A 25,422-nucleotide genomic window follows, 5' to 3' on the forward strand; every position below is an offset into this window, starting at 1 on the left:
TCAGTTTAGGATTAGGGGCTGTGTCAGTGTTCATGCATTATCTTAACAACTTAGCAAATCCAACCACATCATCTCAATTGATCGAATTTGCAAGCAATGAATGATTTAGTGAGATTCCTATCTGGTACCTGATTGCATGTGGTGTGACATGGGTATGAGTGTATGGGCTTGTCTCAAGGTATATTGACTTGCTGTGCTATCCTCAGTAGTAATAGCAGTGATTTGTTTAAAGGTATTAATGGATATGTTTTAGGCACCACTGTAGTGCAGCAGGTAGTGTTGCCACCTCACAGCTCCATGATATCCCTCATTCAGGCCTGAGCTTGGGTTACTGTCTGTGTGGAGTTTCTATGCATGTTCTCCTCATGTCCAGATTGGTTTCCTCCAGGTTCTCTGGTTTTGCTACGCTCCCAAAAACATGCCAGTATGTGGATTGGTTATGATAAATTGACCCTAGATGGGTGTGAGTGTAGTGCCCATGTGATCAGTTGACATCCCATCCAGGATGTATTTGGCATCACACCCACTGCATGTGACTGGGATGGGCTCTGAATCCACCATAAGCATAATCAGGATAAAGGGGTTACTGAAAATGAATCAGTAATATGTTTTATGATCAATATATCAAACACTTCCCAAATCATGTAACTACTTACAACGGATTTGTAACAGAGTAGCATGGCAAAAAAAAAAAAAAAAATCCATACTGCAAATACTGACAACTTACCAAGTGATAATATATTGAATACAGTCAAACTGATCTTGTATTTATGATCATAATTTCACATTTTTGCTCATTTTAAACTTTACATTTTCTTATTGCATTGAGAGATAATTTTGCTTCTTTCTAGAAATTTTCTTAGAATTTTTTTAGATTCAAGCTTGAAATTAGTAAAATTAATCTAGAAATAGGCTTATTAATCTTATTAATAATATATTTGGTTGATGGTAATCTTATAATATGAAATATTAGCTAAATATGACTATAATCAAGAGATTTTCACTTGCTGTTATCTTTTTGCAGTGTAATTGAGATACGAGTTTGTTGATGAAGTGGAACTAAATTCCTAGATTAATTCCTTGGCAATGGATTAATTTTTATAATATTTTATGTTTTTGTAATGCAAATGTTAATTTTTTTCTTGGCATTACATTTTTCATTCAGGATGAATATGAACTGCAAATGTTTATTGAATCAGCCACGTGTCCTTCACCTTCACATGTCCAAGGCTGCTGTCCTTGACATGCACATACCATTCATACTCATGAGTACACACACACACACACACACACACACACACACACACACACACACATACAAATCCCACTGATGTGTTTCCTTAAGTGCTGACCAGGCGGTTTACTGACGGACCTTGGCCTAAACTAATAACCTAAACCAAAAAATAGAGTGTAGATTGATTTAAGCCGTGGTAATGTTGTTTCAGATTATTAAAGATAAATTAGGATCAGTCACTGGACCTCACATGATCATTCTCTCAGTTCAGTCAGCTCATTTTATATGGTAAATTCAATTACGGAAGCTTTCTCAGGCAAGTAAAGTTAGTTATTTGAGACCAGTGCCTCTCCAGTCTAAACCACACTATTTCTGGTATAGATTGCAGGATGCAGAATAGAGGGATCATTTCTCCATCCCGTTGAAGGAAGATGTTATCTCAAAGCTTGTAAAATTAATGTAGTTTCATCCTGCATGCTATTTATATATAAAATTCATGTTCAGATATCAGTTATAATGAACTGAAGTGCATATCTGTTGTATTTAAATTGTATTCTGATAGTTTAAAAGTGAAACAGTATATATATGTTATTTCCCAGCTGGGAGGTCCATATCGTGAAATACTGTGACCGAGGTCTTGAAAGTACTGAGCGAGGCCCTCTGGGCCGAGGTCAGTATTCAAGGCCAAGGTCACGGTATTTCACCATACAGACCGACCTTAAGCTGGTAAATAATATATTTATTTTTTTCTTTACCAAATTCTAACAGAAAACGAGAGTGCCTAAAAGGGAAAACCGAGCCGAGGCGAGCCGCCATTTTGAATCCTCATTCATAGCTGTAATGCAAATTGCTTCCTCCTCGGTATACAAGTGCACTTCCATGGCAGGAAAAAACTACATTTTGCCACCTATGTAGTTCCCTATTTATACAAAATTGAGTCATTCAGGATTCAGCCATGTTTTTGCTTGGCGTTAGCAAGTTACAAGTTTTTAGCTTTCTCACAAAATGATTTCTTTTATTTCTTCTTCCTCAGGGTAGTAAAACTCGCTTTCGCTGTGAACACTGTCGTTATCACTGTCCATGATGTAAAATTAATGCTATTTTGAATCCTTATTCACAGCTGTAATGCAAATGGCTTCCTCCTCAGTATACAAGTGCACTTCCATGGCAGGGGAAAAACTACATTTTGCCACCTATGTAGTCCCCTATTTATACAAATAGGAGCCATTCAGGATTCAGCCATGTTTTTGTTCGGTGTTAGCAAGTTAAAGGTTTTTAGCTTTCTCCTGAAATGTTTTCTTTTATTTCTTCTTCCTCAGGGTAGTAAAACTCGCTTTTGCTGTGAACACTGTCATTATCACTATCCATGATGTAAAATTAATGTTATTTTCCTGAGAAATGCTGGCCAAAATGTATAAGATTTTTGATAATCTTATAAATAAATCTTGTAAAAAAAGATAAGTGTTGACAAAAAATTCTACTATGTTTCTTGTTGTGAATGAGCGAGTCGCCAGAGGTCTGTAACTGGGGTCCGTACCATAGGATACGGACCTGCTCACCAGCCAATCAGAGCGCAGGATTTGATGGAAACCGCACTGTGAAAAAAAAATAAAATTCAATATGTTTGCATATTTTATAAATTGTAAATATTTGGTAAGGTAAATTTAATATAAAAGGCTTATTTTTTGAAAATAATATTTTCATATAACAGTGCTGGTTTTAGTGGTTTTAAGCAATTTCATATCAGAGAGAGAGAGAGAGAATTACATGGTTGCACGAAGATATGAAGTTTATCTTCGAGGGGTGAAATATTTTCAACACGAGAAGATGAACTTCATATCTTCAAGCAACTGTGTAATGTTCTTGATATTGTATGGACACATCCACAAAAAATTACACAAGTTAATCAAAATAATTTTAATTCTGAACCAGTTCACCATGTTCACAACATGTAGTCAGTAGGAAAACACTGGGGGTGACATCATCGGAGTGAAATATCAGGAATTATTATACATACAGGACACTTTCTCGATGGAATAAAAAATGTAATCCATTCCCTTCTAGCAGGTTTAATTCATTTGGTTTGATAGCATGTAATATTGTTTGCATATCACTTATCCTATGTGTATTACATCACTCTACCCAATGGAGAATGAGCCTTGAATATGGTTTACGATATTGCATGGTTGTCAAGACAACATTGCATCAAACATCGGAGACGTAAAACTTCTGCACTAGTGAGCGACTGATCATTTCTAAACAAACATGGACACCAGGTTTGCTTCATTAAATACAGAAGATTTTGAGAGAATTTTGAAAGAGAAAGATGTGTTGAACACCTGAAAGGAATTTGCATGTATAATAATAATAATAATAATAATAATAATAATAATAATAATAATGGCTGTTTTGATTTGGCTGTTGGCTGTAATGTTGACTCATCTTCGACTCATTCAATATCATGCTTGCTGAATGGAATATATCTGATACCACTCAATGCCAGACAATATTATTTCAATATGTTACTCAGATATGTGATGTATTTTGTCTGAAAAATGTGAATTTTTCAACACGAGAAGATAAACTTCATATCTTCAAGCCAATGTGTGATTTTCTTTTTATTATATAGACACATTCACAAACAAAAAGTACCCAAAGTTATCAAAACAATTCATCGATTTCCTCATGAGAGCCATATAGAGATTTTATGTCACGGTTTTGCTTCTCCATGTCCCGGATGTAGCTCATATGAAAAATACCGCTTGTAATTGACTACAGGGCAATTGTCTAAATTATAAACCATGCTTTAGGAAGACTTTTGTTCAAGACATAATGGGGCAGCTGTTCTGTTTCCCTGGTTTGATTTTTATTTTTAATTTAACATATTTGAGATAACAAAACAAGCCTGACATAAATGCTGTAGGTGATAAGAAATGCAACTATTTGTGTCACAGATGAGAAACAGAAATGGGCTAAAAATTAGGAAGGAGACACTATTGCCAAGCAGAAATAGAAGAAATAAATATGAGCACTGGAAAGGGTTAAAAGAATGACTTGAGGAGAAGAATGAAGAAGGTGCAGACAGAGCCCAGGAGCAGCAGAGAGAGATCCTCTGGGGATATCACCTGATTCTGACAGGCTAATTGAGCTCTGTGTGGCAGTGACAGACTCGAGCCTTTCAGTCTTCTGAAGACCCATTTGCTGCATTTAGCAGGCTGTGTCCTGAATACTGATCCAATGATGACAGAGGCAAGCCTCCAAGCATCGACCTCACAGAGCACAGCAATCAGCTTGCCACCTGGTGTCATAACACTCATATAATCTCTCTCTCTCTCTCTCTCTCTCTCTCTCTCTCTCTCTCTCTCGCTCTCTCTAATTGAACCACTAAATATGACATGAACACAATGTTCTCTTAAATAATAACATCTCCATGTGATTTAATAGATAATAACGAACATTTAATTCTATATTTATTTCATGGGTTTGCCTAATTATAAAAATCTTTCCTTCTGATGTTCTCAGATCTTTTATTCCCTCTCTCCTTTTCTTCTTCACTCTCTCAGATGCAGTTGACAGGAAGGATGAAATTAATTATTAATCATAGATTAAATTAGAAATATATAAATGGTCTAATTATCATTTCCAGCTCAAAAGGAATCATTTGCCCGACAAATGTCTAATACATATAGTATGGTGACTGTGCTGTGCATATAGCTTTATTACAATTTCTTCTTTACACTCCTGACAGATTGGGTTGTTAAGTATTTGCATCGATGAAAATGTACCATTTGTGACTAGGCATCTCAGAGGTTGATATTGGCTGTGTTCTGATTGCAAGGGAAGGACTATAGGGTCCCTTTCTTCACTGTCGCTATGCAACCTGCCAGCGACTTGGGGAACTGTGGTCATGTGGTTTCACTCATTAATCTGATTGGTGGCTGCCATTCACTTGAAAAATCATAACACTGCTCTGGGTGTTATTATGAATAAAATGAGGCACAATATGGGAGACAAAGTGTTCAATATTGCAGGAATTGTCATTTTAACAGGAGTAGTATTAATGGTTTTCAATTTAATAACCAGAAGTCAGAATTACAGGACTAAAATGTAAAATCTTTAAATACAGACAGCTGAATTATTGGATTATTGATTTGTGTCATGGGGGAGAAGAACATGTATTCAGAAGCTAACATTTGTCTTGCTGTGCTGCCAGCCAGAAGCAGAATAAGGACCAAGGCCTCCACAGCATGATCACAGAACTCGCTCATCAATCTTCTTCTGCACAAACAGACCATTCTTTAGCAGATAATGAAAGTGGGACAGGGTCTGTCATTGGGCTTTAATGATTTTTAACCTGGACTTTCAAATGCCTCTCTATCTATCTATCTATCTATCTATCTATCTATCTATCTATCTATCTATCTATCTATCTATCTATCTATCTATCTATCTATCTATCTATCTATACACACACACGCACACAGTTGTGGTCAGAAGTTTGCATACAGTGACATAAATGCCATCTTGGATATGAATGTCATGCCAATATTTGGGCTTTCAGTAATTTCCTTGAACTGTTCTTTTTCTGTGGCAGAATGTACAGCATATATCTTTAATTAAAAAAAAACACTAGAATTTGTGCACAAGTTTCAATTTTCTTTGGGTTTTCTGAAATCAACACAGGGTCAAAATTATTCATACAGGGTCAAATATTTACATACACTCACTTAGATTATTAATTCAGAGGTGCTGAAACTTCCAAAATGTCTCTTGTCTTGCCAAGGCCAAGGTCTCTTAACTTCCTGTTAGTGATCATGATTGACTACAGCTGGTAGCTTCTCTGTGCTTTCATAAAAAGCGTTTGTTTACAGCACTCACTAGATTCACCAGCACACAGTAAAATAGGAAAGTCCAAGGAGTTCAGTGCAGATCTGAGAAAGAGGATCGCAGATATACACAACTCCTGAATGTCTCTTGGAGCCATTTCTAAACAACTGCAAATACCAAGATCAGTTCAAACAATTGTATCCAAGTTATTGTGAGGTGTAGTCACTTTGCCAAGCTACTTTGCTTCAAGAAAACCCAAACCGTCACCCTCAGCTGAAAGGAAATTGGTTTGGATGGTCAGGAACAACCTGGAAACTACCATGGCACAGCCCTGCCATGAACTGGAAGCTGATAGATCACTGTCTACAGTTCAGCTCACCATGGACTAAGAGGTTGCTATCCAAGAAATAACCCCCTGCTCCAAAATTGACACCTTCAAGCTTAACTAAAGTTTGAAGCTGACCACGCGTACAAAGAAAAAGCCTTCTGGAGGATAGCTGTATGGTCAGATGAGACAAAGATTGAGGTTTTTGGCCACAATGACCACCATGTACAGAGGGACACTGTACCAGCTGGTGGTGGTGGTAGGATCATCATGCTCTGGGGCTGTTTTGCTGCCAGTGGAATTGGTTCATTACACAAAGTGGATGGAATAATGAAGAAGGAGGACTACCTCAGAATTTGAACACGACTTGGGACTTGGGAGTTACAACAGGACAATGAACCCAAACATGCATCAGAGCTGGTTGTGGAGGATAAAGCAGGCTAACATTAAGCTTAAAACAAGTCCTGACTTCAACCCTTTTGAAAATGTATGGACTGTGCTTATAAATCGAGTCCATGGCAAGAAAAAAAAAGTAATTGAACTCTACCAATTCTGCCATGAAGAGTCATAAAATATCCAACCAGAATTCTGCCAGAAGCTTGTTCATGGTAAACAAAAATGTTTGGTCAAGGTGAATCTTGCGAAGAGACATTGTACGCAAATATTAAGTGTGCTGTATGTATATTTTTGAACCTGTATGTATAATTTTGACCCTGTGTTGATTTCAGAAAACCCAAAGAAAATTAAAATATGTGCACCAAATTCTAGTGGGTTTTTTTAATTAAAGATGTATGCTGTACAATCTGCCACAGAAAAAGAACAGTTCAAAGAAATTACTGAAAGCCCAAATATTTCCATGACATTCATATCCAAGATGACATTCATGTCACTGTATGTAAACTTCTGACCACAACTCACTCTCTCTCTCTCTCTCTCTCTCTCTCTCTCTCTGTGTGTGTGTGTGTGTGTGTGTGTGTGTGTGTGTGTGTGTGTGTGCACGAAATCTGAACAGAGAGCTGGAAGTCACAGTAGTTATGGGAGTTGCTAAGCAAGGCCTGTGTTGTAGAAACTGCACAGGTATGCTGTCAGTAGAAAGTATGTACAGTAGGCTGGTGTTGGTAGAAACCGGCTTGTTTTGAGAATTTTCTATTAATTCTTTAAGATAACTGGAATGTAAAGTTGTTCCTAGATCTGCAGTTAATTTCTACATGGAGAAGGTAAACACACTGATGTTTGTTTGCAAGAGCTGGGCTGTTTGTACTTACAGGGGCAAAATAGTACTGTATCGCCATATAACATCATAAAACACAAGTAAATGTTGTTCCTTGCAACTAAGATAGGATTTGACAGCAGGTTTGCAACTTACTAGAAGCAGCCAAAGGTGGACTAAGTTTGAGTATTCACTGAAAATGTTTACAGGCCATTCATAAGAACTGTAAGTCTGAGTGAAGCTGGGGAAAAAAAAATTGTATTCAAAATGTAAAATGCTTTTACAGTGTCTTGCAAAAGTATTTGTTCCCCTTTGGTGTTTGTCCTGTTTTGTTGCATTACAAAATGGAATTAAAATGGATTTTTTTGGGGGGTTAGCACTAGCCTGGGAAATCCCATGCTGCTTTGCACAATCGTTCCGATCTGAAAAGACAGCATGGAAACTATGGTCTAAAGGCTCGCCTGAGTTAGGGAGCCAATCAGAGAGTGGGGAGGGGTGGAAAGACGGTGACGCGTACTACTCGACAAACGGAAGCTTGTAGTTTATTTGGGACTGTTTACGGATCACATTTAACATGGCGGCGAGCGATACGAACCAAACTTTCGATCAAGCTTTAGACACTGTTCTGAATAGTTTAGAGCGAAAGTTTGTTTTAAAAAAAGAACAGCGTTTGGCATTTCAGTCTTTCTTCGCCTCTTCGTCGCTCTAACTACGTCACCGGGTACAACTGCCATGATTGGCCATGGGCTATGTATACGCCAAATGATAGACATTCGCAACGTCCAATAAACGGCCATTGACAGTCGTAAACCACACCTCCCCTACGAGAAATTCAATAGGCGGATTCCAGACCATATTTCACTTGTGATATGGTCTGGTGTTAACCAGACTAGGTTAGCACCATTTGATTTATACAACATGCCTACCACTTTAAAGGTGCAAATTGTTGTTTTATTATGACACAAACAATAATTAAGATGAAAAAACATAAATCTGGAGTGTGCATAGGTATTCACCCCCTTTCATATGAAACCCCTAAATAAGAGCTGGTCCAACCAATTCACTTCATAAGTCACATAATTAGTTGATTAAGATCCACCTGTGTGCAATCAAAGGGTCACATGATCTGTCACGTGATGTCTGTATAAATCAACCTGCTCTGGAAGGACCCTGACTCTGCAACACTACTAAGCAAGCAACATGAAAACCAAGGAGCACTCCAGACAGATCAGAGACAAAGTTGTGGAGAAGTATAGATCAGGGTTGGGTTATAAAAAAAATGTCAAACTTTGAATATCCCAGGGAGCACCATTAAATCCATTATAGCAAAATGGAAAGAATATGGCACCACTACAAACCTGACAATAGGGTCATTCCATGCCAAATCAAAAATATCTGACAAATTTATGCTCGACCATCTCAGATTTCAATGAAATTTGGAGGGCTCAGAGATACTATTAAAAGAAGTTAATCCCCAAAATTTGAGCTTCCTATCTCCAATGGTTTCAGAGATACAGGCATTTGAATTTTTCGATTTTTTTGCATTTTGCTCAAAACATACATATTTCAAAGTGTAATATAATCTTTATTATGCAAGATAGAAACCTAAAATTTTGCACAGAGAGACTCAATGTCTTGTACTACAAGCTTCAACTTAGAATTTCAATGGTCATTGTATATTAGATGGTGATTTTAACAAGGAAATTAAAAAGACAAATTTGCATTTTTTGCATTTTTAACTCATTCTGGAAGCTTGCCTGTGGCAGTAATGCTTAAACTAAGAATGTTATTCAAATCTACACAGAAATATCTACCAATTTCAGTTTTACCAAGTCTCCACTATTCCTAGTTTGTCTGTAATAGGGTTTTGAAATTCGCCGATTTCTAAAACATGCCATTTTCAGTAGCAAGAAATCTAATGTGGGATAGCAGTTAGCAACTTGTAAATTTTTTTCAGTAATCCCCAAGACCCATATTTTATATTTCCAAATTTTTGTTCTGTGTCTCTCAAGTATTTTTAAACTACAGGGGTTTAAAAAATCCATTTTCACCAAATTCGAATTTTTGATATATTTTCATATAACTGATATTTGAGAGTTAATAAATGCTTCAATAAGGCTCAAGTAGGTTAGGAGACATGTTTCTTCCTCAATTTTAAATAAAATTTCAATTAATGCTCAGTATTAATTATTTGTAAATTGATTTTAATCTAAGACTGTGTAACATTAGCAATCAATGACCAGCTATTGTGTACCAGTCAACAGCCAGCCTTATCAGTATCAACACAGCACAATAGGTGACCTTTGATACCAGAACAGGTGGCTCATATCTTATAGTTTTAGAGTCTGTAAACTGCATACTTGTTCAGATAACAATATATTGCTTGGATTATATTAAATACATTGTAATACAGAGCACTGAGAAAATTTACCAATGTTATTAACTGAATGTGTTTCTTTGCAAGGATTGAATATTTTGAATAGTTGACTAGGGAATTTAATTGTAGTTGCTTTCAATTTGAGATCAGTATAAATTAGTTTGTTCTTAGACATCTAGAAATGGCTGAACTTCCTCCCTGTTCTATAGGAATTGGACTAAAGAAAGATTCTGACTGCCATGAACTAACATACAACAGAAATTGTAAGTTAAATACACTCTCTCAGTATAGTTTGGAGCAAACTATACAAGACATTGAGTCTCTCTGTGCAAAATTTTAGGTTTCTATCTTGCATAATAAAGATTATATTACACTTTGAAATATGTATGTTTTGAGCAAAATGCAAAAAAATCGAAAAATTCAAATGCCTGTATCTCTGAAACCGTTGGAGATAGGAAGCTCACATTTTGGGGATTAACTTCTTTTAATAGTATCTCTGAGCCCTCCAAATTTCATTGAAATCTGAGATGGTCAAGCATAACCTCTTGTTGATTTGGCATGGAATGACCCAATAGAAAGCCTCCAACCAAACACTGAAGGAGCTGCAAAGATCCACAGCAGAGATGAGTATCTGTCCATAGGACCACTTTAAGCCATACACTCCACAGAGCAGGGCTTTATGGAAGAGTGGCCAGAAAAAAGTCATTGCTTAAGAAAACACATTTGGAGTTTGCCCAACAGCATGTGGCAGACTCCTCAAACACATGGAAGAAGATTCTCTGGTCAAATGAGACTAAAATTTATCTTTTTGGCTATCATGGGAAATGCCATGTGTGGCACAAACCCATCACCCTGAGATCACCATTCCTACAGTGAAGCATGGTGATGGCAGCATCGTGTTGTGGGGATGTTTTTCATCTGCAGGGACAGGAAAGCTGGTCAGGACTGAAGGAAAGATGGATGGCACTAAATACAGGGCAATTCTGGTGGAAAATCTGTTTGAGTCGGCCAGAGGTTTGAGACTGGGATGAAGGTTCATGTTCCAGCAGGAAAATGATCCTAAACATACTGCTAAAGCTACACCGGAGTGGTTTAAAGGGAAACACTTAAATGTCTTGGAATGGTCTAGTCAAAGCCCAGACCTTAATCCAATTGAGAATCTGTGGCATAACTTGAAGATTTCTGTACACCAACGCAACCCATCTAACTTGAAGGAGTTGGAGCAGTTTTGCCTTGAGGAATGGGCAAAGATCCCAGTAGATAGATGTGCTAAGCTAATAGAGACATACCCCAAGAGACTTGCAGCTGCAGTTGCAGCAAAAGGTGGCGCTACATAGTATTGACTTTGGGGGGTGAATACCTATGAACACTCCAGATTTCTGTTTTTCATCTTAATTATTGTTTGTGTCACAATAAAACAACAATTTTCACCTTTAAAGTGGTAGGCATGTTGTGTAAATCAAATGGTGCTAACTCTCCAAAAATCCATTTTAATTCCAGCTTGTAATGCGACAAAACAGGACAAACACCAAGGGGGATGAATACTTTTGCAAGACACTGTACGTGGTTAGCTCGATTATTGTATACTAAGAAACCTGTATATTTATTATTTATGTATAGTTATTCCAGGAAATCAAGTCATACATGAGCTGATAGCGGATGAGGTGTGTAGCACAGAGTCGGCTATAAGCCATGTACAATGAGCTTGAGTAGAATAACTGTTTTATTCTATCCACATTCACTGGATTTTGAGAAACAGAGCATTTTTTAACTTTTATTTTTTTTTGCAAATTTGATAAAAACTATATTCTTTTAGCTGTTTCTGTTTCTTTTAGATACTTGATAACAATTTTGGGGATTTTGATTTCAAGTAGAATTTGTATTTCCCACTTAGCTGGTTCAGCAACACGTGCCATCATTTTGTTTTTCTCTACTAACAGTATATGAGCTGATAGCCTAGAGGTAGAATAGCCAATCGGAACACGCAATTACTCATATCCAGTGAATGTGGATAGAACAAAAGTGGTTATATTTGTATGGTCATATTGATCAGTGCACATCTTTCCAGGTTTTCCTTCAAGACAAAGTGTAAATTTCTGATTTTCTACACCATTTAAAGTTGCATTTCTACATCAATTACATCTTCCTAATAAGTAGTGGTGTTTGAGGGTCTGCTTACTCTGTGGTTCTGTCCAGCTCCAGAGGGATGGATATGATTTACCAGCCTATGATGCTCTTGCCCAGATCCTCTCAGAATATCAGCACATCTTCAAAACACCCAAAGCTCCTCAACAGAGCAAAGGAGAACCAAAAGAACAGAAGAAGTCCAAGAGGTCCTTAGAGCTCAACCAAACATTTGAAATCCATTCTCCACATGAGAGGTGAACTGCTTGGATAGTAACTTTAGCCATGTTCAGTTATATTGTAATTTTACCCTGAAACTCTGCATTTTTCCATTTAACATTAAATCACTGATTTTTAAAAATAATTTTGTTTTGGGGAATATTTCAGACTCCCAGGGCCTATTGTTCAGGATGATGATCCACATGTTGCAGAGATTACTGAACACCAGACCAAAGTGAGTTTTGCATTATGCACCTATTGTGTGATTTAGTACTCCAATTACAGATCCTATAGTTCCATCTGAAAAGCTTTTGTCATCTGAGGACATTGACTTCTGTGTGGCAAATCGCGGTGGCTAGGATTTGTAATATGTCTATAAAACATTTAAAGAAAATAACAACTCAACAACATTTCTGCAAACCTCCAGTATGTTCCATAAAGAGATTTATCCTTTCCGAGAAGAAATGTATATATCTGACTCTTTTTTCTCTGTCACAAGGGACATACAGCCACTGTTTGAAAAGAGTAACATTTACACACATTCCATTATGCGGCAGCATGGATAAGAATATTGATTGAATTTAGACCATTTCTATGGGTTTATTATTATTGTGTTTTGGAGAAATAAAAGAAATGACCACAGGCACCAGACACCAGAGGTGCAAATGAAAGGGAGAGAATATATTGGCATGATTTCATCAGCATGCAATCATCAGTGAACCCAGGGAGGGAGAGAGAGAGAGGGAGGGGGAGAGAGAGAGAGAGAGAGAGAGAGGGAGGGAGGGAGAGAGAGAGAGCGTTCCGTGCATTTGTCCTGGTACTGCAGTAAGTGCTGTGTAGGCTTCCAATGTTCTTCCCTCTGAACTCTCTTAATGGGTGCTCACTATTTTTCTCGTTCCTCCTGCTCTTCTACTCCTTCTTTATCCTGCTTACTATTCACTCTTTTTTTTATTTTACCAAAATAATATAGCTTTGCACTGGCTCCTCATTAGACGCCACCCCTCCACATCTCTCCCCTCACCCAGTGAGTCCCTAGTCTCCCATCTCATCACCAGTCATGATTCTCACCTTGCTTGTGTGCCCTTTCAATTAGACGCTCGATTTCATCCAAAGGACCCAAGGGAGCTGCCTTCACACTGGCCTAGATTGGAACCTCCAAATCACATGTTCTCTCCTCTCATCCCTGTCCTCTCACTATCACTACCAGCCTCTCTATACCCCTTTACCATAAGTGTGGGACCTGAAAGACAGACAGGACTAAGGATTAATACATGATACAGAGATCCACAGTAAGATAAGGGCCTGACCATACATGCTTCCATGCAATATCCATGCTATATTTCATTCTGTGTAATGTGAAGGCTGTGCTGCTGTTGTTCGTTGTGTTACAATAAAGCCACAGTAACAAGGATTTTCAGACAAAGGCTGGACCAAATATATTATCTCTAATTAAGATTTACAGAAACTCTGTGCTAAACACTTTGTTTTTATATTTTGAATAGTAAAAGATATAAACTAATAAATGTTTTTTGATTACAATTTGCGTATACAGTATGGATGTTGTGTAGGAACTTTTAATACAACAACCTACAGCAGTGGTCACCTGCTATTTAAAAAAATCACAAACCCTAGTATAGATTTAATTTACAAATTTCTGTACATTCCATCCATAGAACCCAATTTTGTTAAACTTGTCATTATATTCTAACTTAGATTATTTAAAGGCATAAGAACTTTAATAATGCTGGCATGTGGGTTCCATCAGTGTAACAAAATTAGAAAATAATTATTTTCTAATTTTGTTACACTGATGGACACTACATGGACCTATCGGAATTAATACACCTGGATCTGGGTTGTTTTTGAGACTACTGCTTTTTATTATGTTTATAACCCAACAGAGTCCCTTGCTTGCCAATTTGCTAAAAAAGGGTAAATCAACAGACAGACAGACAGACAGACAGACAGACAGACAGACATTCCAAACCCAATTTTGCATTTCAGTTTTTCAAACGAAATGAAATCTACCTGCAGTCAATTGAATTTCTACGAATTTTGCATGAGATCAGGTTCTCATATTCTTTCCTCCTCAGGGCATTTACAGTATTTTGTATAACAGAATATTCAAAACAGAAACTTTTTAGAGAGGAGACAAACATCCATTTATTTACATACAGTACTGTGCAAAAGCCTTAGCACCCTTTTTTTCCCATCCAAACTGTTATAGATGTCTATTTTACGACTTTATCGAGTCAGTAAAAAAAACATTTTAGAGTCCAAACATTCATCTTCCAGCACAAAATTAAATGTTACAGGGGAAAAAAATTGCATCTGAGCAACATATTACATAAAAAAACACTTTTCAGATTAAAAAAGAAAACATAATGAAGGCTGCTGGGTTTTGTTGCAAAATTTAAGAAGCAAGTGTGACAAAGTGTCCAGAAGAACTGTGGCTGGTTCTGCAAGATGCTCAGTAAAACCTACAGCTCATTTCCTTATAAAACTGCACTCATCGTACCTGAGACTACTCATTTTTTAAAGCAAAGGGTCATCTCACACCAAATATTGACTTTGTTTCATTTCTTATGGCTTACTACTGTTTTTATAGTATTTTTTTTTTAAATGATGAAACATTTCATTTCATTATTTTAAGACATTTTTGGTCTACAACATTTCTTTACATGTGCCTAAGACTTTGGTACAGTACTACGGTATATATTGAAGGGAAAAAAAAAAGATTAATTTCCCTTTGAAGGCATGGTACAAAAAGCTTTGTTTAGAAGTGCTGTATTCACCGTGTCGGTATATCACATTCAGCCATGCTGGTTTATACGATATAAAAGTGATTTTGCAACACATTGTGCACCTTTACCTTCATTACTAAAAACAGGCAGATGCCATTCTCTTTTTTGTAGGTAGACTGGATTAGAGGCAAACTTAGCTTCTCCTCAATATGTTCCACTTTTGCTTTAACGTGATTATAATGATAATACATGAATGCTGATTATGCATACATGAAACCTGCTCAGACAAACACTGCATACATAGTGACTGGTGTTAATCCTGTTAAGGCATAATGAAACATGTTCCACTCTACATACTCTGTTTGTATATGAGATGTGAAGGCTGGAAAGATACCTAGTGAATAGGGTTTGTAACTACAATGGTCATAAAGTAGTTTTCAGCATGATTCATGGCTTAATTGTATGTCAGGTTTACAGTGAGAAGCTTTTTTGATGTTCCCTGCTAATATGAATAATTCAGCAAGTCACAAGTCAAACTTATTACATTTAGAGAACTTATGTACAACGACCTGCTTACTGTATATAAGAAGCTTTTTTCAATCTCTTGATTGAAATTTTCAGTACTCAATCAGATTTGCATTTGTGCCTTAATGGTAATATCACTATGTATCCTGAGAGCACTGCCACTGTGTCCATGTGTAATGCACCTACGTTGGTTCACATATCCTGTGACATAACATCCATTTTCTGTAGTGGCTTCCAAGTCATCCAGGCAAATGCTTATTTCTTTGTCTCTATCAGGAGCTGGAGAACTATCGTTCTGCCATGTGTAAGATGGCAGAGGACATCCTTGCTCTGCGATCTCAGGTGGCCAGTCTGGAGGAGCAAAACAGCCAACTTCGCAATGAGCTCTCTATGAGCCAGGATCTGGGGCGTACACTGCTGGATGACACGGACATTGACGTCATGACCCAGACTGAGATTGCAGAAAGAATAGGTAGAGCTTTTTCTTCCATAAGTCTTCTTCTGTCGATGTCTGCAGACTAACAGGTTTTCCTCTTAGTTTTCTCTTTCAATGTTTAAATAATTAACTCTTTCTATGTATATTTATTCCAACACTGTCAAATCAGTTCACGTTCATTTATGATTTGCACAGTATCTCAAGATACATGTACAACCCCAAATCAGAAAAAGTTGGAATGGTATGTTGAAATTAAATTTAAAATTGAAAACAATGATTAGTAAATAAAGAAGGTCCGGGTTCGAGCCCTGTGGTCGGCGAGGGCCTTTCTGTGCGGAGTTTGCATGTTCCCCCCGTGTCCGCGTGGGTTTCCTCCGGGTGCTCCGGTTTCCCCCACAGTCCAAAGACATGCAGGTTAGGTTAACTGGTGACTCTAAATTGACCGTAGGTGTGAATGTGAGTGTGAATGGTTGTCTGTGTCTATGTGTCAGCCCTGTGATGACCTGGCGACTTGTCCAGGGTGTACCCCGCCTTTCGCCCGTAGTCAGCTGGGATAGGCTCCAGCTTGCCTGCGACCCTGTAGAACAGGATAAAGCGGCTAGAGATAATGAGATGAGATGAGATGAGATGAGATGAAATTAGTTAATAATCTTTGACCTGTATTGCACTCAAAATAATACAACAGCACATTATTTGATGTTTCTCGTGAATTTGATTGTTTTTTAAAATAAACACATTTCAATATTGATTCTTCAACACATTTAAAAAAAAAGTTGGGACAGTAAACTATTTACAACTTTGTAATGCTACCATTCCTTCTCACAACATCTAAAAGATGTTTAGGGACTGAAGATACCAAGTGATGAAGTGTTTCAGGTGTTATTTTGTCTCATTCTTCATGCAAACAGGCCTTAAGGTGATCAACAGTACGGGGCCATAAATGTCATATTTTTTTTCATTTCAAAATTCACCACACATTCTCTATTGGGGACAGAGAGAACAGGCACCCTCTTCTTCCGCAGCCATGCCTTTGTAATGTGTGCAGAATGTGGTCTTGCATTGTCTTGTTAAAATATCCCTGGAAAAGATGTCATCTTCAAGGCAGCATATGTTGCTCCAAAATCTCAGTGTACTTTTCTGAATGAATGCTGCCATCACGAAAGTGTAAGTTACCTTTCTAAGGGCACTGAAACAACCCCATACCATGACAGACCCTGTCTTTTGGACTTGTTTCTGGTAACAGTCTGGGTGATCGTTTTCATCTTTGGTCCGGAGCACACAGTATCCATTTCTTCCAAAGAGGACCTGGAATACTGACTTGTCTGACCACAATACACATTTCCACTGTGAGAGTCGATGGCACGTACGGACACAGTTAACATAAGGCTTCCTTTTTGCATATTTGTGGATGTAACTTTGTATTGTAGCACTTGACAAAGGTTTGCCAAAGTCATCCTGAGCCCACGTGGTTATATCAGCTATAGATGAGTAATGGTTCTTGATGCAGTGCCATCTGAGGGATCGGAGATAATGGGTGTTCAGCTTAGGCTTGCACCCTTGGCCTTTATGCACCAAAATTCCTCTAGATTCCATCCATCCATTATCTGTAGCCACTTATCCTGTACAGAGTCACAGGCAAGCTGGAGCCTATCCCAGCTGACTATGGGCGAGAGGCGGGCTACACCCTGGACAAGTCGCCAGGTCATTGTAGGGCTGACACATAGAGACAAACAACCATTCACACTCATATTCACATCTACGGTCAATTTGGAGCCACCAATTAGCCTAACCTGCATGTTTTTGGACTGTGGGGGAAACCGGAGCACCTGGAGGAAGCCCACGCAGACACGGGGAGAACATGCAAACTCCACACAGAAAGGCTCTTGTCAACCACTGGGCTCGAACCCAGGACCTTCTTGCTGTGAGGTGACAGTGCTAACCACTACACCACCATGCTGCTGCCTCCAGATTCCTTGACCCATTTAATGATATTATGCATCATAGACAGTGAAATATCAAAATTCCTTCCTATCTTTCTTTGAGGAACATTGTTTTTAAACATTACAATAATTTTCTCACACATTTGTCGACAAACTGGAGATCCTCGGCCCATCTTTGCTCCTCAAAGACTAGGCCTTTCATGAATACTGACTTTTACCAAATCATGATTACAGTCACCTGTTGACGTCACCTGTTTCAAATCACATTCATTCATTCATTCATTCATTATCTCTAGCCGCTTTATCCTTCTACAGGGTCACAGGCAAGCTGGAGCCTATCCCAGCTGACTACGGGCGAAAGGCGGGGTACACCCTGGACAAGTCGCCAGGTCATCACAGGGCTGACACACAGACACAGACAACCATTCACACTCACATTCACACCTACGGTCAATTTAGAGTCACCAGTTAACCTAACCTGCATGTCTTTGGACTGTGGGGGAAACCGGAGCACCTGGAGGAAGCCCACGCAGACACGGGGAGAACATGCAAACTCCACACAGAAAGGCTCTTGTCAACCACTGGGCTCGAACCCAGGACCTGAGTTTCTAAAGTTGGAAAAGATCAGATATTCAGTGAACGGTAACTCTGCTAAATTTTATAACAAGTGGCTTCCCTTTCTTACATTCTTCCACTCTCTCCAGTCTCTGCCCCCTAACTGACGGACCCTCTCGTTCCCTTTTTTTTTTTTTTTTTTTTTTTTTCCCCTTTTGGTTTTATTTGTACTGTGTAGCTTTAATATTTTAATTATTTCATAATAGAATCTCGTTATCAATTTTTATTTTTTTTTTTTTTGAATTGTGTAATGTTCTTGTTTGTATGAAAAAAAAAAATCCTAATAAAAATATTAAAAAAAAAAAAAAAAAACCTAACCTGCATGTCTTTGGACTGTGGGGGAAACCGGAGCACCCGGAGGAAACCCATGCGGACACGGGGAGAACATGCAAACTCCGCACAGAAAGGCCCTCGCCGGCCACGGGGCTTGAACCCGGACCTTCTTGCTGTGAGGCGACAGCGCTAACCACTACACCACCGTGCCGCCCGTTTCAAATCACATAATTATTTAATTGTTTTATCTCATTACTAGCCCTAGATTGGCCCCTTCCCAACTTTTTTTGGAATGTGTTGCAGGCCTGAAATGTAGAAATGGATGTAAAATTAACAAATGAAATGAAGTTGTCCAGACAAAACATGAAATATTTTGTGTTCATACTGTCTGCAATGAAATACAAGTTAAAGTAAATTTAGAAACCACTGCTTTCTTTTTTCTTTGTATTTGTATTTTCCATTCTGTCCCAACATTTCCTGATTTGGGGTTGTACACTAAAATGATTCTGGTGAGGCTCAGGTTAATTGTTTAGGAGTAACAGAATAAACAAAATGCACACAACTCACTAGCTTAAACAAATGACCAAAAGTGAATAAAATAATTACAATAAGAATATAATATACTGAAAATAATTTGCATAAGCAAGACAAAGTATTGCACTAAAGTAAGGACTAAAGTGACCAATTCGCATTGGAAAAAGTGTAAAGTGACTCACTCAGTACGTTTACATGCACATCCAAATCGAGCTGCTGTCGGTAATCGAGCAAAGGGTCCCAGCAGGGGTGCCAGAGAAATCCAATCCTACATGCACACAAGGAAATCGAGCTATTGTGTGAGGTACATTGTGCACCCGAGCCACAGGTGGCGCTACACGCCCCATCGTGTTGGTACACTTCCAGTTGTCGTCATGAAGAAGAGCTATTCAAGAGTATAAACAAAGTTATCACATCTGTGTTCACAAGAAGAGTGTTTGTAGTTTGTATGTACGAACAGAAGTGTTCCTAATAAAATGGCCACTAACTTGAAGTTGATCTGTAATGGTGAACATATTAACTGTTAGCCTGCTAACATGCTAATAACTTACCAACTAATTGGAAATGGGTGCGTACATGCCCAGACACAAGTGTTCCTAATAAAGTGGCGGCTAAGGTGACGTATCATGCCGACCGAGGCTGTCGTGTTTCCCGCTTGTGGTCTCGTCACTCGTCACTTCCGGAAGGGGCAGTGCTGAAGTAAGTAGCTGGACTACGTAGCTCGGTAGGGTTTACATGCACTAAGTAGCTCGGCAAAAATCGCATAATCTAGGTCGTGTAGCTCGATTACGAGAAATCAAGTTCGGTTCAATTTCAGCCAAGCTAAGGTGTTTCCATGCCATTTAGAACTTCAATTTCAGTCGAGCAACGGCAGAAATTCGATTTTCTCTATGTGCATGTAAACTCACTCACTGACACTGTAAGTGGAAATGAACCAGCCTATGGTCTATGGAAGAACTTAATAACTGTTCTTCTGTCTGCTTGTCCATGCCTGGCTGCTCCAATAACATTTGCTCAATGGCAATCTGGATAAGAGTTTGTGTGCTGGATGACTGCTTAACAATATTTCTTCTAAAAGGGAACATTGTAAATGAAATCATGATTTATTTAAATAAATAAATAAATCCATCCAGGCATGTCACTACAATGACGTGGCCACAGCTGCAGCCATCAAAGTCTCTAAGGAACATTACAGTAGTGGTTTCCCATTGCCTTCTACTGGATTATTGTAGAGGTTTTCTCCTCTCAACCATTCTCTCACACACACACACACACACACACACACACACACACACACACACCATTCACACTTATGGACAATTTAGAGCCACCAATTAGCCTAACCTGCATGTCTTTGGACTGTGGGGGAAACCGGAGCACCCGGAGGAAACCCATGCAGACACAGATGCCCCTTTTCCACCAAAGCAGTTCCAGGGCTGGTCCGGGGCCAGTGCTTAGTTTGGAACCGGGTTTTCTGTTTCCACTGACAAAGAACTGGCTCTGGGGCCAGAAAAACCAGTTCCAGGCTAGCACCAACTCTCTGCTGGGCCAGAGGAAAGAACCTCTTATGTCAGCGGGCGGGCGGAGTTGTTAAGAACAATAACAAGACCGCGAAAGATCGACATTTTTAAGTGACGAGAAGCAGCAGCTGTACAAACACGAAGTCATCTATTCTTATTATTATTGTTGTTGTTGCTGCTGCTGCTTCTTCCGTGTTGTTTTTGCTTCGATATTCGCGCCAAGGTTTATGTAAACGTAGCGACGTAACTGATGTATACAGCTTCCCTTAGCACCGCGAGCTATGGAAAAGCAAACTGGTTCTCAGCTGGCTTGCAAGTTGAACGAGTTGTGAACCAGCACCAGCCCCGAACCAGCCCTGGAACTGATTTGGTGGAAAAGGGGTATCATACAGAGAACATGAAAACTCCACACAGAAAGGCCTCCATCGGCCATTGGGCTCAAACCCAGAACCTTCTTGCTGTGAGGTGACAGTGCTAACCACTACACCACCATGCCGGCAAATAAATAAATAAAACCTTTAAAATGAGTTTTCCCCACAGTCGGAAGTTGTCCTGTGAGCTGGTATTATTTTCAGAGGAAAGTTGAAGGTGCTGTTTTTCCCTCTGTGGACTGTGCCATAGTTTGATAAGATTGCTCATTTAGCACTGAGAGTCTGATAAACAGTCAGGGCCTTATCTCATGAAGGACAGTGCCTCACACACACACACACACACACACACACACACACACACACACACTCACAGGTATTAACAAGGCTTCATAGACATTTTAAGGCCATCAAAGCAAGTTAGGATTTAGTACTGATGCAAATGGAGAAATCGGCAGTCTTTCAGTGCTGTGGTCTTATCTTCTTTTTAGCTCATTTGCTAATAAACATTCCAAAACAATTTATTTTAATGTTGACGAAATGACACAATTTTTTTATGACAGTACTATGAGTACTAACCCCATTTCCAGAAAAGTTGGGATATTTTCCAAAATGCAATAAAAACTAAAATCTGTGATTTGTTGATTCACATTAACCTTTATTTACCTGACAAAAGTACAAAGAAAAGTTTTTTAATAGTTTTGCTGCCCAGTGTTTGCATTATGTAAATATAAATGAAGGTAGAATTTGATGCCTGCACTACACTCAAAAAAAGTTGGGACAGAGGCAAAATAAGGCTGAAACGTTTATAGGATTCTCAAGTAACACCATTTTGGAAGATTCCACAATAAGCAGGTTAATTGATAACATGATTGGGTATAAAAGGAGCATACACCAAAAGCTCAGTCTTTGCAAGCAAGGATGGGTCATGGCTCACTTCTTTGTGCCAAAATCCATGAGAGAATTGTTAGTCAATTCAAAAAGAACATTTCTCAATGCAAGATTCTAGGTCTTTCAAAATCTACAGTACATAATATTGTGAAAAGATTCAGGGAATTCAGGGACGTCAGTGCGTAAAGGGCAAGGTCAGAAACCATTGTTAAATGTGCGTGACCTTCAGGCCCTCAGGCAGCACTGCCTGAGAAACTGTTATGCTAATGTGACAAATATAGCCACATGGGCTCAGGAGTACTTCGGAAAACTGCTGTCACTTAACACAGTCTGCTGCTGCATCCAGAAATGCAACCTGAAACTGTATTACGCAAGGAGGAAGCCATTCATCAATTCTGTACAGAAACGTTGCTGATTTCTCTGGGCCCGAACTCATGTGACATGGACCGAAAGACAGTGGAAACATGTGCTGTGGTCAGATGAGTCCACATTTCAGCTTGTTTTGGGAAAAACCAGACATCGAGTTCTCAGTGCCAAAGGTGGACGTGACCATCCAGTTTGTTATCAGAGAAAGGTGCAAAGGCCAGCATCTGTGATGGTATGGGAGGCATCAGTGCCCACGGCATGGGTGAGTTGCATGTGTGTGAAGGTACTATTGATATATTGAGATTTTAGAGAGACATGTTCATCAAGGCAATGTCTCTTCCTGGGACGTCCATGTGTATTTGAGCAGGACAGTGCCAGGCCTTATTCTGCATGGGCTACAACAGCGTAGCATGGCTTCATAGACACAGTGTGTGTATGCTGGACTGGCCTGCTGCCAGTCCAGATCTGATCTCCTATTGAGAATGTATGGCGCATCATAAAGAGGAGAATCAGACAACAGTGATCACGGACTGTTGAGCAAAACTGCAGCAATTAGTATCCTCAGTTCCCATATGATTAAAAAGTGTTATTAAAGGAACAGTGATGTAATACTATGGTAATAATGCCACAGTCCCAACTTTTTTTGAGTGTTTGCAGGCATCAAATTCTAACTTAATTTATATTTACAAAATGCATTTAAGTTGGTCAGTAAAGCTTTTGAAAATCTTTTCTTTGTACTTTTGTCAGTTAAATAAAGGTTCATGTGAATTAACAAATAACAGATTTTTGTTTTTATTGCATTTTGGAAAATATCCAAAATTTCTGGAAATTAGATTAGTATTTCTGTACATTTCGAATATTTGTTAAGGGGTTTCCAATTTTTTTTTTCACTCAGAAAGCTCTTTAAATTAATTCCATAGACACCCCCACCCTCCCCCAATACTATTTCTTATGTACATAATCTTTGTCATAATATTTTGGCTATTTATTGAAACCATGCAATTTTGTATCTTTGATCAAACACATTAGGTCCAAGTTTACATTATTTAAAAGCTTACTATTTCTTGAGTTATTGCAGACTGGAAAAAAGCCATTCAAGTGACTTGGCAAATGGGTTACCTATAAAAACTTGCTCATACATCAAATAAACTTGATAGCAGCTTTTTGGTCTTAAATTCTTTGTTGATCCCTCCTTCTGTCACTGGTCAATACTTTTTTGTTCAAGTTTCTCTGAAGTGCAAGCTGGCCAGCGAGAGCAGTAAGGCAGCAGATCAGAGAGATAAGATCCAGCAGCTTCAGAATGAGCTCATCAGGGTGAGTTACAGGTTTCTCACTCACCTTTCAGTCTGACATTGCTTCAAGGATCTCAAATACATGATCTATTGACCGCCTGTCATGCCTTTGTTATACATCTTGAAATGATGTGAATGCTGCTCTGAATAATACATCAATAATCTCTGCCCAAGGCCTTTGATTGAAGATGGTCATACTGGTTGTTGTGTTTCTGTTGTACTTTAGAAAGTACATCTAACCTTTCTTTACAACCCATTAACTGCTCTTGCCTAAAAGATCCCCTATTGTTCTCTGTAGAAGAATGACAATGAAAAGGAGCTGATGCGACTAAAGCAAGTACACCACCAACAACAGGCTGTGCTGAAGCGCTACCAAGGACAGATCAAGAAACTCTCAAATCTAGAGGCTACAGTACGCCAACAGGAGAAGGTACTACCCTGCTTGGTTCTGAGGCAAACTACATTAATATTCACATTATACTTTTATATAATCCTTCATCCTCTGTTAGCTGAAATATATTTGGCGATTCAAGTATGTGTTTCCTGCATACTGCATACTAAGACATCCCCGATTCCAAAAAAAGGTGGGATGCTGTGTAAAATGTAAATAAAAACAGAATGCAATGATTTGCAAATCCTTTTTCACATATATTCATATAGGTGAATACAATACAAAGACAAGATAATTAACATTTAAACCAATAAACCTTATTGGTTTTTTTTTTCCAATATCCTTGACTTGCAAGTGACGTCAAAGCAAAATAGAACCCCGGATGTCGGCCATGTTGGTGGATATACAAATGCAGGGTCAAGCGACATTCTGTACAAAACATAGTCACGTGTGCGCAACTCTCTTTGTTTTTCCACTGCTTTAAGCATTCTTTTAGCTATGCCACATCTTTGTGCTGTATATGTATGTGGACTGTGGCACGTTCCGATTTTTTAGAATTCCATCCATGATTCGGAAAGAGGGCGAGGAAACCAAGGCTTAGTACAGAGAGGAGACAAGCACAGCTGAACAACATCGGCAGGGCTGATCTAACAGACTAAAACCAAAACAGCTCGTGTTTGCAGTAATCATTTTATCTCAGGTGAGATTCAAAAGCTTTCGCAATAATATCATGGAAGAATTTTATTTCGTGTTGTTAGAATTTTGCTATAAAATAAGCGTTCTCTTGTCGTGGTTCACTTGGTCGTTGTTATAATTTTAACACATGTATTACCATTTCGCTTCTAGGAGCACCAGCAAAATTGTACGATAGAAACAATCCAGACTGGGCACCCACTCAGAAAATGGGCTATGTTTCGTCCAAGGTCGGACTTGATTTTTCAGCAGTCAAACCAGATAGAACACGATATCTGGGTACTCGATGGTTGGTATAAGCATCTTCAGAAAAGTCTGACTTTTTTAAATAATATGGGTCAAAACCATACATATCTATCTTCTCTTTGTATCGAATCTTCACTCGACTGTTCATATTGTGGTAATACTGAGAAAATTCAGCATTGTTTACAGACACGCTTTCAGCGGCTGCCATTCTAGTTGCTTGTATATCCACCATCATGGCGGACGCTCATGACAGAACATTTTGATCATGTGGT

At 38.7% G+C, this 25,422-nt stretch overlaps 1 protein-coding gene across 1 annotated transcript in view; it reads left to right on the plus strand.

Annotated features, from left to right (window-relative positions):
• The window catches only part of ccdc33 (coiled-coil domain containing 33), a 109,518-nt gene that overhangs the window by 80,154 nt on the left and 3,942 nt on the right, over positions 1–25,422 (plus strand). Inside the window, exons 12-16 of the mRNA XM_060903385.1 lie at positions 12,170–12,354; positions 12,485–12,551; positions 15,862–16,057; positions 23,754–23,842; positions 24,119–24,250. Coding sequence (XP_060759368.1) covers positions 12,170–12,354; positions 12,485–12,551; positions 15,862–16,057; positions 23,754–23,842; positions 24,119–24,250 — 669 coding nt within the window. The remainder of the gene's footprint in view (positions 1–12,169; positions 12,355–12,484; positions 12,552–15,861; positions 16,058–23,753; positions 23,843–24,118; positions 24,251–25,422) is intronic.

Source organism: Neoarius graeffei, chromosome 2 (assembly GCF_027579695.1).
Source record: "Neoarius graeffei isolate fNeoGra1 chromosome 2, fNeoGra1.pri, whole genome shotgun sequence".
NCBI classification, from domain to species: Eukaryota; Metazoa; Chordata; class Actinopteri; order Siluriformes; family Ariidae; genus Neoarius; species Neoarius graeffei.